Here is an 18,516-nt window from a genome sequence, read left to right as displayed (position 1 = left end):
GAAAGCTACTCCAAACTGATTTTACTTCCATACATACTTTAAAAACTTGCTTGCCAATGTGAAAATACACGTCAACATTAATCCTTTCACTGCAATGGACGAGATTATCTCGTTTCCATGCTGTCGTATGAAGTGGTTTATTTGAAAATTTGTCACAAATAATCGATTTTTAATAGATGTCATCGTTGGTGGAAGGTGCTTAACGATGATAAATATTAAATACTTCATATTTTACACAATTAGAGTTTTTATTGCTCATGTTGTATGGAATGCAGAGGGATAATTGTAGTCGATGTAGAAAATCTAATATACAATTATACAACCCACAGAAAAAAATCTCATCCAACAGTAGAATGTGTAGTCTGCAAAACAAAAATGGCCGACGGAAGGAAACCAGATATTTTTGTAAAAATTGTTCCGTCACATAATGCATGTCACCATGCTTTCAAGCATTCCATATAAAATAAACAATAAAAACTTTAATTGTGTCAAATATGGAGTATTTAATATTTACGATCTTTTCACTACTGTCCACCAACGATGACATGTCTTCAAAGTCGATTACTTATGTGCAACTTACAAAGAAAACACTTCATATCAGTAATAAAGATACACGAGATGTCTCGTCCATAGCATCGTTCCTTCGACATCATGGAAGCGAGATATCTCGTCGGTTAACAAAATAAATATGACAATTTTCGTCGTTTTTTATACTTTATCATCAGAATTTTCAATTTAAAAATTATGTACTTGGGTACTTTGATACAGCTTTGGTTTCTGTCAGAATTTTTACTCACACAGTTTACCCCATGACTAGCCTGCAGATCGAGATATTAAATTTTGCACAGTATTTTTAATGTTCTATCTAATACATTTATTATTGTATTTATTCTATATGTCAATAATAATACGTGGCTTAGCGCACCAAGTTTTTCTTTTACGATCTCGCAAGAACCAGAATAATGAGTTGCTCTTATTCAAGCCATGTTTCAATGCTTCGTGTAATGGCTGAAGGTGATAGATGGGAATAGTGATCCTTTCACTTATAAATTCATAGAAATGAAAAGTCACTCGTTTGTAAAATTCAATGCGTGACTAACACTTTCCGGAGCACGCGCTGAGACTTTCATAAATCGGCGCGAAAACACAGTTTAATGAAAAACATGAAATTTTAATAGTGTGCACCTGCACATTGTGCGGAGGAACGCCATTATGCATTTCGGATGACACGTTTCGCCATCGTTTGGCTTGGTTTTCGTGGCCCCGAGGACTTTCCAAGTAATATTTTACCGGGTAGCTCTATACAAAAGTTGGGCAGAATAGAGGGAACTACATATATGTGGCATTAACACAGCCGTTTATTGTTCAGCCGTTGTCGCAGTATCGTGGCACAGGTAACCCAATATTTCCGTGTAATTTAACCTATCCTCGTCTGTAAAGTGCGTTGCTCGAGGAAGGGGGCAATATTTCACCGTCAGGTTAGAACTTCCTTTCTGTCGTTGAAACTTTTACCCGTTCTAGTCGGGAATTTATTGCAAAAACTTTGCACAACTCATTTTTATGACGTCCTCCCACTGGTTCACTATCAGTACAGAGTACAAGATGCTTGAATAGTTTATACTCGAATAAACAAAAGACTTAAGATAAGGTGGGGTAAGTTCGTGAACGGGGCAAGTGCGCATACTGGTTATTTTTATTATAATATGAGCGAAATTTCTCTAGCTTGTATTTATTAATGTACCATAAGTTAATATAAACTATTCGACATAGATATCGCCAGTACTAAACAGTTCTCTTTCATATTTCAGCAAAAAGTACTTGTTTGTTTAAAAATGGAGAACTATAAACCTGACAATATAATTTAATGCAATAAAAACCATTTTATATCAAACAAATAAACAAACAAACAGACAGACAAGAAAGCGAGTTAATAAAAACGTGGTAAAATAGGACTTCTGAGGGATATAGCGCCCTAGATCGATGTTTTATCTAGCGTTTTTGACTACTGAAAAACCCCGTGTTTGTATTATCGAGAAATTAGAAGGCGAATCCCGCATCCTTGCAATCCTGGAAAAAGCAGTCTACCCCCATAAGGACTTTAATAATACAGTCGAACCTCGATAACTAGAATCTCCAGGGAGGAGCTAAAATCTTATACGAAGGCCGATGTACAGATTTGATAAACGATCGTTCCGCTGTAAGGCTTCAGCAATTCAACGATCTTCTCATGCACTTCAATGCTTCATCCGCAATCGATATATCTCGGGACAAGGTGCGTTTCGAGTCGCAGGTTATGGGAATTGCACTCGCGAATTGATTCTGATTACACGTTACGACCCGTTTGATCATGTATGTTCCGAGGGGATGTTAGTAGCAGATGGATGTTGGATAATTCGTAAATATTATTCGAGTCACGACTCGCGTTTAAGCGAGAACCGTTTGCCAAGAGTGATGATTTTAGTATCGACTTGTGCCAGGATTGGTCGAGTAACTTTTGCCTTCGAAAAATTGCGAATTAAGGGGGCATTACACTTTCTCGGGTCGGAAAAATCGACTTTCTAGAAAGTACCATATTTGAATAATATTCTCTGAAAATTTCAGTTCGCAAGAAAATTTCGTTTTTGTAATCGGCGTGCATGATAACTTAAAAACCATTTAACCGATCCGTCTGAAATTGTAATATGTTCTTCTACTTTTTAATGACATCCCCATTTTTCAGAAGTTTTGTGATTTTAATGAATAAGTTAACAAAAAAATTCAGTTACTAAACAATTTTTATTTTCACAAAATGGTCTCCAAAGTTGGTAGTCCCAAAAATAGCATTTTCTTCGAAAAAAAACGTCTTCGAAAAAAAGACTTCTAGAAGACTTCTATACAACAATAGGCCGAATATAGACTAGCATAAATAAGATTGGTTGATTTTTCCCACAATTTTTAACGTTTTTTTTTACGAAGAAAATGCTATTTTTGGGACCACCAACTTTGGAGACCATTTTGTGAAAATAAAAATTGTTTAGTAACTGAATTTTTTTGTTAATTTATTCATTTAAATCACAAAGCTTCTGAAAAATAAGGATATCATTAACATTCGCTGTACGAGAGAATATTAATAAAAAACAGCAATTTAATGAACTCAAAATGAATAAATTCTGTGATTACTAGACTGTGGATCTTTATGCAAAATTAGAATTTTCTGCGTAAATTATTATTTTTTCAAAACATGATCAATTTTACTGAATTAAACGACCACATTATAACAAGTGCAACACCTTCGTTTTTCTGAAATATTCAGTGGGTGTGTGTAGGCTTCCGTGCCTGACTGTAAGCAACTCTAAACAACAGTATCGTGTGGCAGCAATAATTTAATGATTCGTCAGCGTTTTTCATTCGAACAAAAGCCGGGTCGCGTGTTCTAAGCGTGTAACACGCATACTCCTCTTACTCCCTTTTTGTATGTAATACCATTAAGAGCCGGCGGAGTGCGCAACACACGAGTACGGGTTATAAATAACTTTGAGAGCGAGTCGGTGAAAAAGAACGAGGCAAATCCCTGTAGGAATAATCCCGAAAGGAAGAAAAGAGGGTTGGGCCGGCGCGACGGTGGAAAAGCAGACCGAAGGAGAATTAATACGGGTGGGGGGGGGCAGGGCGGTGGATGGTGGCTGGTTTTCGTCGCAATAAAGTCACTGGGCGCCAACGAAGGGCCGAAATCGGGTAGCCCGAGACGATCTTTTCGAGCAGGGTGAAATAGAAAAAAATTCGATGGGGAAAGGAAGAGAGGGTGGGCTTGGAAACTTACGCAAACGTGGCGCACAGGTCATTGCACTTGCATTCAGAGACACGCATTCAGCCGCGCGCGTGTACTTTTCTGACTATGTGCCGCTGCTCAAAGTGACGTGCAGTGCCGTGCGAATGTGGCCCGTCACTATACATTCATCCCCGTAACAACCACCAAACGCACAGTATTATTCTACAATTTCCACAATAGTTTCGCAGAGCCGGTGACGAACACATACACTACCGCTCAAAAGTATGTGGACACTTGCGAAATTCTAACAGAATATCTAACGTTTCAAGTTAAAAACTACCTACAGTGTGTGTACACGCATGCTAAAAATCTCTTTCTATTAGATTTTTATTCTATTAGTATTTTATTATTAGTATTTGTATAGAAAATTCTCTGAATTCGCTCTGCATCTTAGATATGAAAAATAAAGAGAAAATTGAAAACCTTTGGAGCACCGAGACCGTACCACTAGATTTCGTATTTGTGCATAGAAATTATATTATTGCAAAATTTGTACATAAAAATAAATTCTATAATAATACTTACAAGTGACAAAATTGTTCTAAATATTTTTCCTACTAACTTAAACTACGTTTTGTAGAGATAAAGGAGGTGTCCACATACTTTTGAGCGGTAGTGTATGCGGTATACAATCAGTATCAATCATATTCTTACTTACATTTTCTAATAAACGATGATTTGTTCTTTCGTTGATGTTCGTTGAGTTCATTTCGATTTACAGGAATTATTTATGTGACAATAATAAGTAGACAGCGGATTTGATGCATTTATGGCAAAGATTAGTAGATGTAATTAAAAACAGTAAAAATATTAGAAAAATTTAAGGATACTGTTATATTATTTTGAAATATATTAAGAAATATATGAAAAATATATTAAGAAAGGAAATAAACTTCTATTTCACTCCAATTCGCTGTAATTCGCGTGAAAAAATTTTATTTTGCATAAAGATCCGCCGTCTAATAATAATTGAGTTACGATTGATATTCACTTCTCAAGTCTATTTTGAAATGAAGACACTTGTGCTTACGTAACCGTACACTTTTAGTAAGTGAATGGGTGTTTGGAAGAAGGGCCGATGTCAGGCTTTTAAGATTTTGTAGGAGCGCTATTTTCAACTCAAACGTGAATGGCAATAATAAATTCCATTGGAAAAAAGACTGAAAACTGAAAGACTGTTTTTTTAAATGTTAAAGCGAAATAAGATTCTAATTGCGCTCGTATAAAATTGAGAAAACTTGACATAGATCCTTTTTCCAGATACCCACTCAATTGAAGGGGTGGATGGATAAAGGTGTCAAATTTGTTTTCTGTAAAAGAGTTTTTAACAAAATATGTTGTCCTTTTCGATGAATGAAGACAATTATTATCTTGTTTTGTATTAGAGATTAACCATAACAATATATATGTTTGTAATTAATTTGTGTTATTGTCTTCATTCATCAAAAAAGGACAACATACCTCGCTAAAAAGTCTTTTACAGGAAACAAACAATTTGTTACTTCACGCCTTTATCCATCCACCCCTTCAATTATGAAGAGACAATTGTTACCAATGATGCAGTTTTCTGTATGGTATACACTAAAAAATATGAAATTGAGAAAATTTCTATGGTTATTGGTTAATCCAGCCTCTATCTGATTTTCAAGCTATCTTGAAACGACCAACTGGCCCGACCAACCTTGAACAATTTTTTTCCACTGGTTGAATAAAGTCCGCTTGAATATCGTTACAGCGTTTTGTGAATTGATCTCGACTAAAAGAGTCTCTTTGAATTACAGACGGACTGGAACGTGCCCATCACATCCTGCTGCAGTGGGCGAAGCACGCAGGTTCGAAGGACAACATCACCTTGGTTGTGGTCTTGTTATCCACAGCCAGCGAGATCGCAGCCAGATCGCGAAAGGCCCGTTTGTACAATCAGTTCTACAGTGTGCGAGTGCATGATATACTGGAGAAAATGAACTCGAAGGATAAACCGCTGTTCCTGGACATCGACGACGCTCACAACGCGATCAACTCGAATAACCTGAAGCAGACGATGCTGTCGCAGGAGCCGCGGGATCACGGAGACGACGGTATTCTAGCAGCCAGCAACGGGAAACACGAAAACGGCGACGCGGACTATGATTACTCGGATTTGGGGCCAGAGACCGATGTCGACGCGATCGACGAAGTGCCAACGATGCCCGTGAAGAACCTCTCCTATGAATTTTACAAAGACGACGATTCGAATCCCGACGAAGACCACCGCGACAAGGACTCGAACGTTCTCGATAACATGGGCATCAACGCGCCCGAGATCAACCCAAAGTACCAGCCAGACGCCGAGAACAATGTACACGAGAATCAGGATGAGGATGAAGACGACGAGGACGACGACGACGATAAAGTCCCCGACGACTTTGCGGCACCGCAAATGGTCCAGATAGTAACACCAGCAACACCATATATACACGAGGACAAGTTCCTGATAATTCACGACGTGGTTCACGAACAGATCCGGGAGAGCGTCGACGACGAAGAGATGCCGATGAAAAACGATGAGGATAGAGCCGATGACGCGCAAGATAACGTCGACAAAACGGGCCCCGTTGACTATGAGGATTCTCCACCCTCGCCGCAGGCTGACAGTAAGTGTGAACCAAAAATTAAGCCGCGATTCTACAAATCCATACCCGGATGGATCTTCAGGTGCGCGATCTTCCTGGGGAAGATTGTTCTTTGGAGTTTTCTCTCGGTACACGATTTTTCGAGGTTTTGAGCTAGAGGTTGAAGAGGAGAGATCACACAATTGCTTTGGAATAATCCAGAAAACTTTCAGCTACGATAACGAATAAGCTTAGGGTGTAAGTAATGTTGATACTTTTATGTAGAGCACAAACAACAGCTTCAATCGGTGCAGTCAAAAACATAGGTATCCATTTTGAAAAAAGAGGCTGTTGCAATTCTGATACACCGATGCAAAAATATTAACTATCAATGGGCATTCGACTTTCGCTTTCTTAAGCGTTAGATAAATTCAATTGTTTAGAGTTTCTCCTAATAGTTGGTACAATCGAGAAGGCGAAACTGATAGAGAGTGATGTCTGAACAAGCTGGGATTTTGCCCTGTGTGGCACTGACCTGATTTCATGAGAGCAACGAAACCACGCTTAAAGAGAACACTATGAAAGGTAGTAAGATAGATAGTTTTAACGATATTTGCCTTAAGCCTTGTCGGGAGAGGCAATTTAAGACGTTCACAGGGCTCAGAACATTCGTCTGTAGTATCGATATGGTATATTCAATTCTATGTCTATTATTATCTGAGTTGTGTTGAAATACAATTGAATTACTTTACGAATTATAATTACAAAGTAATTCAATTACATTGTATTCAATTATTTCGTGATTCGAAATTCAGTCTCTTATTCAATTAAATTACAATGAATTTGTCATCCTGGCCTCTTATTCAATTAAATTACAAAGTACAGTATAATTATGAATTATATGTATGTATATAAGAAAAATAAGAGGTGGAAAAAGAAAAAGATTAGTATCAGTGATGAACATGGTATTATTCATAAATTCATATTGTGTAATCAAAAATAAAATTGTTTATTACGTTTCAGAAAAGAAATATAAATTGTAGAAAGACACAGAACGAAATTACTACAGAAAAAAGTAACAGTATTCAATAGGAAAGACCTAAAAAAGAACATCCTTCATATGGCACTCATCACTTATGCGGTCATATTCACTGATGGCAATTGTCAGCAAGTTTTAATTGAATTTTAATGAACACTCTTTGTTCAAACATCTTGTCATCGTCGTATAAGAAAACATTGTCATAAACATAAACATAAAATTGAGTTGTCTGTGAATGCGAAGTAGAAGGAACACGGATAAAAATGAAAAATATTGGGTTGGCAAATAAGTTCGTTCTGTTTTTGTGATTTATTCCACTCTAAGAAGCCGACCGAACTTATTTGCCAACCCAATATTTTTCGCATTGAGCGAGTAATGTACACATTGAGAAATTTACATTATATTGTATTTCAATTACACTTATAAAAATGAAGTGAAAGGTTCGAATAATGTAATACAATTACGATGTAATGCAAATAATTTGTAATATATAAAGTACAATGTAATTCAATTACAATCTACTTAAATTAGCACAACTCTGATTTTATTATTACTACGTAAAGTGATATTTTTCGAAAGTTTATACATGCATATTATCTTTCTTACTTGCATACTATTTTTACAACAATTTTACCACTTGATTACAGTCTATTACAAAAAAATAGAAAGATGTGTATAAAATAGTCGAAATAGAAGTAAAAAGTAGAGTGTATGGATAATAAGATTTCCTAACAGGTCTTCCCTTAAACTTACAATAGATGTAATTTTCAATTGTATAATTAGCAGTCTGATTAACGCAATATAATTATTATATATTTCCTCTTTAATAACGGTTCGATGATATATGTTTGAATTTCGCGCCTAACCTCTTAGTGTCTACATTGGAAAGTCTTGAAGCTACGTTCACGGAATACTATTTCCGTGCGCATGCGCACTAGACACTTCTTCTCCAAAGATGCCGGTGTTTTACTTTTCTGCAAGTCTTTCGTGTCATTAGCCTGATGGAATATGTACTTTTCGTTTGTTTATACACTAATACGTTTGTTTATCGGTGATCCAATCAATTTCTTAGTAACACATAAAAGTGAACATTCGTTTATACACCTCGTGTTGCCCAGACAGATCGGAATCGAAAGACAAATTAATACAATTCAAACATAACCGTCCTAGAACGTGCTACTATGTAATGCAGAACTGATATTTATACATGAAACAGTCAGTTGATTAATAGACGCGCATTTTGAATAAGATCCTTATTCCTGTTCTAAAGTGTAACGGCTGGATATAACTGTACAGTCAGACACAAAAGTTTGTATATGTAGACCTGTCGAATATCGACAAAGAATGAAGGCTTTAAATACATTAATTCATTTATTCATTCAAAATAAATAGCTTGCAAAGCAATAATGGTGTTTATACGTATATTATATTTAAAAAGTAATATATACTCATTCAAATAGATAGTACTCTAACTGACGACTTTAGAGAGATTACATACATAACCTAACTCGTCCTTTGTTTTCTATTTATACGAAATCGTTGAAAAATAGTCCGTTCCATTTTAGATAAAAGAGATTTGTTCGAGAAAATTGAGTATATTTAATGAACCTGATAATCAGATTTTGGATTTTATGCAATTTATAACAAAAATGAGCAAGTGCAATTGAAAACAGTGAAAATATTAAAAGACTTTAGGAGTGTTAATATGTAATACTATTTCCACCACATTAAAATTATTAACGATGAATATAAATTTATTTTCTGCTCCTGTGTCTTGCAATTGATGCACAAACTTTTTATTTTGCATAAAAACATCCGGAGTCTACTGATAATAATTAAACTTTCCTGCACTACCTAGTGTAAAACTTGTGAATGCTTTCCTAGAAAGTTACGACACACATAAGAAATGTGAAGGCCGAAAATGACGGTTTTTTTAGAGGCCATTTTTTCCTCCTTTTTTCATTTACCTCATCCCGAAGAATGCTCTCCTTCTCGATTGTACATTTCAGGTAGAAATGCGAATGCTTTAGCCACTATAATCTGCCTTGAATTGGTAATGTAGTATTAGCATAGGACTGATTTGAAACTATAACTTGCTAAATCCTTTTATACAGTGAGATAGAAAATTATACGGACATTAACGTGCTTAGTCTTTTTATATGAATTTATATCAAGGAATATTAACAGATCTCGTTCCTCGATTTATATACATTGGACGTATAATTAAATTTATTTATTTTTAAGTTGAATCGAAAAATCGTTACCGAGTGTAATTATCGATTTCGGCATCACGATAAAGTGAAATACCGAGGAACCTGTGCTCACATCGAAAATCGAAAAGAGGACGAAACAAAAATCCACGAATTAAAACCGTATCTTGTATCTGAAATTTCGCGGGCAAGGCAGCCAGTTAATTTTCTGATAACACCATAAAGTCCCGTGGTATTACCGTGCTTGTTCACGCCAAGAGGTCGGATCCCGGTGATTCGAAGGAACCGGTTGGAAAGAGAATCGATACGGTCGAATATTTTCGACCAGTGTTGCACGGTACTACACCGTGCTGCATTGTGGTTGTGGACAAGTCGAAACTGTGCAGGAGAATCTTTATTTCGATTGCAAAAATCGTCAAACATAAACGTAATTGCAGCTTTAGACTCTTAGTAACTGTACACTGGACAGTTAATAGTAGACTGTGGATCTTTATGCAAAATAAAAATTGTTTGCATCGATTGTAAGAAACAGAAACTAAATCGAATGTTATTTCTTCCCTTAATGATTTTAATATATATTGACGTCTTCAATTTTTTAAATTTGCCAACAATTTCGAATTTCATCTACTTAATTTTCCTGTAAATGCATAAAGATCCGCAGTATAGTTATTAGATATGCAATGGAGTTTTTATTCGAGACAAATGCAAGCTTATTTTGGTATAAATGATAGCAGAAACTAGATTAGAAAGTTTGATTATAGTGAGAGGGCTCGGGTTACACCTTGATTTAACAATAGCGGTGACTCGTTTTCAGTATAACGATCTAATAAATTAATATAAGAACCTTGATAGGATTAATTGTAACTTTCTGGACCTCGACGGATATAAATTATTATGCGCTTGAATGTGTGCATTAAATGAGTGCATATAAACAAGTTACAGGATATCAACAAAATATACTTTCCACTAAAATTTAAAATTCTCTGAAGGCTATTAGTAGACTGTGGATTTTATAAATGGTGCAACTTCAAAGTGTACAAAGATTGAAAGAAATTAATTATATTTTTAGCTTTGTGAAGTTATTGGAGTAAAAATTTTTACTAGGTTCCAATTTTTTTGCAATTGATGTAGCCAATTTTTGTCTTGCATAAAGATCAGCAATTTAGTTATTCGTAGACTGCGGATCAGTCAAGAGAAGCCAAGTAGAAATTCTCTTTTTTCTTTTAATGACTTGAATCAGCTGAAACTTATACATTAATATTCTTAAATATTTTTAATCCGTTTACTGTTTTAGGTTGTACCTGTTCATTTTTATTTATTAGCAACGTTGAACGATCATACTCCATTATATAGTTGATTAATTTTGATTCTTGGATGACGTCGAGTAGATGAGATTCCAAATTTTCTACTTCTGAGAAGTCCGCAGAAAAATGTCTACCGAGTCGATGTTTCTTCGAAATTCGTTTCGAGCTTCGTCGACAATGTAGTTGTAGGCTCTCCTGAAACAGCTTGCACGGCGTGACTTTTTCGAATTTTCACATTCTTCTCCTGTTCCCCACACACGTGGAGTACCGGAAATAGCTTCTACCCTCCTGTAGTACCGACTGTCTCGACGCGTTTAGCCACCGCGAACCTCTTATCCTTCTACTCCAAACTTATGCGTGCAGAACGTCTGTGCAGCGACGAAATTACATTCTACGTAAAATTAATACCGTTGGACCCCGGAGACGTTTTGAAACAAACAATTCTCGGCGTACACACAGCGTGGCAACTAAAATCCACAAATTTGTTCAACCTTCTTTTTATTCTTTTTTTATAAATTCAATAAAAATTATTATTTTCACTGAGAGGACATTCTAAAAATGATTATAGCAGAGTTAGGAACGTGTTAACTTTTGGAAGAATTTTAATAATATACTAGTAAACAATGTAACTTTAATTTTCTCAACAAGAACGTACCCAGAACAACATTACAAACATTCGTTTCCTGTTTTTCTTAATAGAACTAGTATAGATTAAAGGAGAATAATAGTAAACATAGCAAACACAAGGAGAAATGACATTTGGGAAAGAACGTGTACACAAATCGTAAATAGCTTACTCTAAGAACGGATTCTATTCAATGAGTTGTTGCTGGGTGAGCACTCGAAGTGTTAAGCAAAGCGAGCTTAAAAAAAGACCTACAAATCATCGTGAACGCGTGTCATTAAGAAAGTTGTTAGCACATCGCTCGAGTATGATTCCCCTGAAACGATCTCCATTAGCAGCGAATTTCGTCTCGTTTTCTCGACTCCAGATGAATCCAACACCGACGCGGCGCGACATGACGAATCCTTTAAATGCCCTCTCCGGGTGGTCCATCGAAACATTTCACTTGGAAGCACAAGTAGAAATCGGGATTAAATCCAACGACGACCTTGAAATATGTTCTCGCAGAAGATTGAAAGTATTTTTGGGCTGTGGATGATCAATTCCAGCAGCGCGTGGTCAGAACAGTCTGCGAAAAAAATAGCGACTCCTTGGGAAGGCGATTGTTGCTGTACCCTATCTTCGTGGCAGGTGCTGAGCAAGCGTGTTAGGTCTCTTAAGTCAAGTTCGAGTGGACGCATTCACGTCGATATAAAAACAGTCGTCCTGTACTTGCTATCTTCATAAATATGAATGTCAAACGTGGGACGTCCGAATTCTTATGCATTCTTTATATCGTTCTGGAACCCGGCCCACTTTCCGCTGCACTTCGGCTTTCACCACCTCGTGCCAGTCACTGCACTTCCTGCACTGATTGTCATCCGCCTCGCAAATCTGCCAGCCTTCTTCCTAGACCGCACTCTTTCTTGTCCCTTCACATACCTATTTTGCATCGAACTTCTGCAGCCGATTTATTGGGATTGCTCTCCCCTATTCCACTCCGCTAGGCTCCACGGTTCGCCTAAGAGAATATGCTGCAAGTATGTACATACTTACCTTGTAAGAATGACTCATTCAGATCGGATCACGGTCTTTCGGCGTGTTTGAACTGGAACGTAGGCCGCTTAGGAAAGTAAAGTGCCGAATATGTGCATCGTAATGTTAGTTCGTTAGCTTTGAAAAGATAAGTAATTTGTCCGTGTACACTGCCGCTCAAAAGTATGTACATATGTGGACACTGTCTTAATTACGATCATCTAAAAATCGTTACGAAGTCATTAATACCAGACCTATGAAGTATTAGAAGTGTAGAAACTTCAGGCAAGAGAGATAATATATTTTTTATATTTTGTATTTATAATGTTTCCAGCAATCGTCGCGTATCCAGCCCCCTCTAACATTACTATCGTCGAGTAGTATTGTTTTAGCTAAGATTAACCAATTTCACCCCGAGAAATTTCACAGATTAATGGTATTTGTCTTTTACACTATTTATGCTTTGCTAACATTACATTATGATCGTGCAATCAGCTATTATTAGCGATTATAGTGATAAAAGTGATTCATTTTATTTTGTATTTACTATAAGCACTAATGAATCGAGGGGAGAATTTAGACCATGTGACGTCCGTAAAATGTTTTTAAGAAATAGGACAATAAAAATGAACTATGCAATAACTATTACATAAAAATTACGATAATTTATACTATTACCTAATTAATATAGTAGTAATAATTAATGAAATTAACAGTTAACTATCGTACTCTCGATATTGTGACTTCTTATATTTCATAAAATATTTTCAATATGGCGGAGGATGAGAATTTATTTCAAAGAGATGAAGGTTATAAAATTCGATTAAATGCTTATTCGACTACGAATTGCATTAATTATCAACCTATGAGTCATTATTTCCGGTTACGTTCTTGTATACACATAAAAATGGATGATCGTAATTGAAAGTATCTTGAGTATACTGCACTATGTGCAAATCTTGATCTTCAAGTTCGTTGTATTTTACATATTACTCATTTCTATTTGTATTAACGCATGGGTTACATAGTTGCTCGGAACTGTATATGTGCACACTTATAAAGTCCAATTAGTAAGTCATTCATTTGCAATGTAATTATACCAAGCAGTCTCAATTTGATTAGAAAAATGTATGTATAAATATGTATACTTTTGTATGTGTTAACCACAGTGAGATACAAAATCATAAAATCTTAGAAAAATACAATTTTTTTCTAATAATTCAAAGCAATATTACATCAACTTCGCAAAAAGTATAATTCAAGAATAAGTGTACAAAATCTGTTTTTACATAACCAAATAATTTTTTTTATCTTCCGTATAAAGTGTCTTGAGACAATAGTATTAAAATTCTAACAGCTGAAGCTTACACTTGTGTATAAATATCAGTAACCTCGGCCACTTTATGGATATGTCTTGACCTACTGTATTATCAGATTTCTCTTTTCATTACCTTTTGTTATGTAGTTTTATGAATCTCTATGCCTTTACTTGGAGATCTTTCATTACGTATCTGTTCAGAGTTTTTCTTGTCCGTTGTCAAACTGTGGCTTACTTTTCCATGCAATTCATGTTCTACAGAGTTAATTAAAAACTTTGCATTATAGAGACTGCAGATTTCTCTGGGGATATCTGAATCTTCTATAGTTATCCTATAAGAAACTTTTAGTATGCATTTCTCAGTTTTCTGATGCAAGATAAAAGTTTTCTACACGTTACAAGATTTACTGAAATGTGACCTAGGAACATCTATTTAGTTATTTTATTATGTGTTACTACCATTTTATTGGTATTGTACTCTTTGGTGTACAATGAATTTGTACTATAAGCATGATGTATACATTTTGTTCTCCAGCTAAATCAATTATTCATGCTGGTAGTCATCGTGGTGACTTTGTATTACTTATTATTATAATTTCTTTGAATTTTTTGCGTAGCGTTGTCTTATCCTTTACAAGCCATGCTGTCGGTATTAAAGGCTTGATATTCAACTTGCGAGAAATGATCCAAGTATTAACCACATGGCTGAGTTGCGTATCGATGTGCAAATCTATACAATTTGTATGCGTTTAATACAATTTCTCAGTCATGATTATTGTAGCATTATTTTTATTTCCCATTCTAAATTTTCAATTGTTGACATTACAGTGTTAGAAAAGTCAATTACAATTTCTTCTGTTATAGCCTGATTAAAATAATTTACTACTATCGGTAATAAGTCTAATTTTTTAGTGCTTTTACTATGATAGTATATTATGTGTACGCATTGAATTTTGTGCATTTATGACAAAAATAAGTAGGTGAAATTTAAAACATTAAAAACATTAGACGAATTTACAAATACTTTTATATTATTGTATTTTCAACCTATTGAACATATTAAGAGAAAAAATAAACTTCCACTTCGCTCCAGTTCATTGCAATTCAGCTGGAAAATTTTTATTTTGCATAAAGGTCCCCTGTCTAATTATGTGTCACTGTCATGGAAGATTTTGTTAATTGTGTCATAACTCTCACCATTTATTTTAAGGAATGTTATGGCTATTTAGTAAATATACGTTGCATATGCATGTGACGTATCATTGAAGCGGTTTCAATAGTAACATTGTTATTTAATTTCTTTACTAGTATGGTTTTATATTACTTCTATTTCTCTAAACTGTTTTGTACCCTTTTTGAAATGTTTCTTCAAGTCAAAGAATGCTAGAGAATTTTTGTATGTGATAATTGCTTTGAAATTCACTTATCTAGTATTTCTCCATATTCAATCTTAGATATTTTCAATTATACTCTTTTAGAAAAGGTCCCGTTTAATTGAAAAAATTAGAAAGAAGTACTAAAAACTAAAAAGAATTAATTCATAATAATATTTTGTATTACTGTTCAGATTCTTGCGTTTATAAATGTTTAGATGCTTCTAATGATTAGACTGTAGACTGTTTATTAAAAGTTTCATTTGTCAACAAACTTTTACATAATCATTTATCTTCCTCACGTGGCACTTTATTTATTAAAAACCGTGAAATCTTTCTTGAAATATACGTACATTCAAATAACTGCAAATAAAATGCAGATTGTGCTACCACAATATTTTCTTCAGATATATATTTCTTAACCATTGAATTTTATATATTTCTAGTGTGCATGTACAGTTTGTACGATGTATACGTAATAATATCCGAAAGGAATTTTTAATAAACGATTGTAAAAAATGGTTTAAAAGACGAATAATAGTTGCTGGTGTCCGCGCACATGTCCAAATTTGCCGCCAGTGGGAAGAAGTATCTCGAAGGGTCGTGAGTGCGCACGATTGGCGAACGCAGTTGCGTCGCGTGCCGATTGGCGTTCGGCGGGCGTCGGCCAATCGCGCGACGTGCCGCGTGGGTCGTCTGGAAGGGGGTTCCGGCAGTTGGACTCGAGCCCCGAACGATTGCGAATGTGCGTCTTCTTCGATCTTCCTTGAAGTGTTTTCGTGGTGCGTTGTACACATTCGCATTTGTACATTGTGCATTCCCAGAACAAGTTTGAGAGTAGCTCGATTCGGGGCGTGTGTCGCTAGGGAATACCGTATAGAATATCCATTCGGGAGGAGCGAAACAGGCAGTGCCAGCGAAAGAGCGTTCTGCAAGGTACGTTAATCACGTCCACCATGAACGGGTCTGCGGCGAATTTAAATTTGGAACGGATGCCGGCCGGCGTTGAACGTTCGCCGGGCGATTTCGTGTCATTCTGCGGATTCCTTCGCGCATTTTCGAACCGTTGCTCACCGAATGACAAACAAGCGGTCGACAATCGACAGTCAATTGTCGCAATATTTAGTTGCCCCGCAAAACCGTCGTCGTGTACCAACAGTTTTTTTTTGTTTATCTCGCGAGAGGCTCCGACTTCGTCCACGGGATTGGCTGCATTTCTTAGAAGCGAATTCGAATGTATTTGCCGGTGACGTCTCTAGCTAATCCTCGTTCCGTGCTTCTCCTCTCGATGCGCAAAACTCCGAAACAATGAATTTTTCGCTATTGTGAATCGAAACCTGCAAGATCCAGCCTGTTTTCATCAGTTTTCGAACGCTGGCCACTCATTGTCCAAATGCCTGAATTTCTTAGAAGCGAATTCGAATGTATTTGCCGGTGACGTCTCTAGCTAATCCTCGTTCCGTGCTTCTCCTCTCGATGCGCAAAACTCCGAAACAATGAATTTTTCGCTATTGTGAATCGAAACCTGCAAGATCCAGCCTGTTTTCATCAGTTTTCGAACGCTGGCCACTCATTGTCCAAATGCCTGAATTTCTTAGAAGCGAATTCGAATGATTTGTCGGTGACGTCTCTAGCTAATCCTCGTTCCGTGCTTCTCCTCTCGATGCGCAAAACTCCGAAACAATAAATTTTTCGCTATTGTGAATCGAAACCTGAAAGATTTATGTAGCCTGTTTTCATCAGTTTTCGAACTCTGGCCACTTATTGTCCAAATGCGTGAATTTCTCAGAAGCAAATTCGAATGATTTTCCGGTGACGTCTCTCGCTAATCCTTGTCCCGTGCTCCTTTTCTCGATGCGCAAAACTATGCAACAATGAATTTTATGCTAACCCGTAAGATCTAGGCGGTTTTCATCAATTTTCGAACGCTGGCTACTCACATTCGCCAAATGACGTATGTTTCTAAAATGGTTCCTAGAAAAAAAAACGTTTCGCCCCACTGACGACATATCCTACGCACGTCAGGCGTGTGTAGGGTATGTAGGTATCCATGTTACGTGGCTGCGTTGCGACGTTTGCGAAATCGCTCAATCCCGAAATTATATCGCACACCTCGATGTATCGCGGAGATCGCGTGCGATCTAATTATGAATTTCACAGTACGTGCAATTGTTTTCGGATGACTTGAATTATTGGCTGGTGTTGGTTCGAACCTGTGTTTTATCTGATCTGCTGGATCAAGAGTCTCGAGCTTCTTGACGTGTGTGTTTATACCGTATGACTGTGTTGTTTCTTAAAAAAATGATTAAGGCTTATTAAGACGGTTATACATGTGCTCGTTATACGTGATTGAACCTTGGCTAGTTTTATGAAATTAATCAGGAATTATTTGCCTATTGAACACGCAAATACTTTAAATAAACTTTCTCGTTAGCTGTCATTTTGGTGTACGTTGTAATTGTATTTTGTGGTAGCCCAATTGCATTTGCAAATCAATTGATTATGTGTTGATTATTTATAATCTACTATTGGGTTGAACGTTGAATTTTTCACTTAATGTTAGTATTTAAGTAATTTTGTTTCCTGGCATGTAACGTAACAATTGAAACGTATTTAAGTATAGTTTTGTTTTGATGCTATTAATAAATAAACCAAAATACTTACAACCCAATTTTGATAAATCCTCAGTCGTCCCAAATTAGATAAATCAATGAAAATCTTTAGTCTGTTTGGTGTTATAGTTGTCTCTCCATTTTTTTAGTTTCATCGTCAGCTATGGTAATCATTTATTCTCGCTTTAAACTGATATTAAAAAATAAGGTAGCATTTTCAATTTATTTTTTAAATTAGCAGTATTGGTACAAGTTTAGTCCAAGAATGTCGTTAAATTTAAGTAGCAAGAGCAACATAAATTCACTGTAAGTGGAAAAGATATTTTTTATGGTAGTTTATCTTTGTATTTTTAAATGTTTATCGTTTAGATCGTTTATCGTATTTAAACGTTTATCTTTTAAATGGAAAAGACTTATGCTGCTGTATCCGTAGCACAAAGTGAACTTTTATCTTAATAAAAAAGTGATACGAGTACCGCAAAAATTAGCATGGGGCTCATATGCGTGTAGATTTATTGAAAAGAAAATATTTTTATCGTGTGTCGCCCGTATTCCACTCCGCTACGCGATTACTGTTGGCAACCGTGGAATTCGAATACGGGTTGCCGCCATAGCCGCTACA

At 36.0% G+C, this 18,516-nt stretch overlaps 1 protein-coding gene across 1 annotated transcript in view; it reads left to right on the top strand.

Annotated features, from left to right (window-relative positions):
• LOC143209246 (uncharacterized) overlaps positions 1-18,516 on the top strand; it is a 123,867-nt gene that overhangs the window by 81,268 nt on the left and 24,083 nt on the right. Inside the window, exon 8 of the mRNA XM_076424640.1 lies at positions 5,590-6,441. Coding sequence (XP_076280755.1) covers positions 5,590-6,441 — 852 coding nt within the window. The remainder of the gene's footprint in view (positions 1-5,589; positions 6,442-18,516) is intronic.

This window comes from Lasioglossum baleicum, chromosome 6 (assembly GCF_051020765.1).
Source record: "Lasioglossum baleicum chromosome 6, iyLasBale1, whole genome shotgun sequence".
Classification (NCBI taxonomy): Eukaryota; Metazoa; Arthropoda; class Insecta; order Hymenoptera; family Halictidae; genus Lasioglossum; species Lasioglossum baleicum.
The sequence above is the reverse complement of the archived record's forward strand: the minus strand, read 5'-3'. Positions and strand labels throughout refer to the sequence as shown.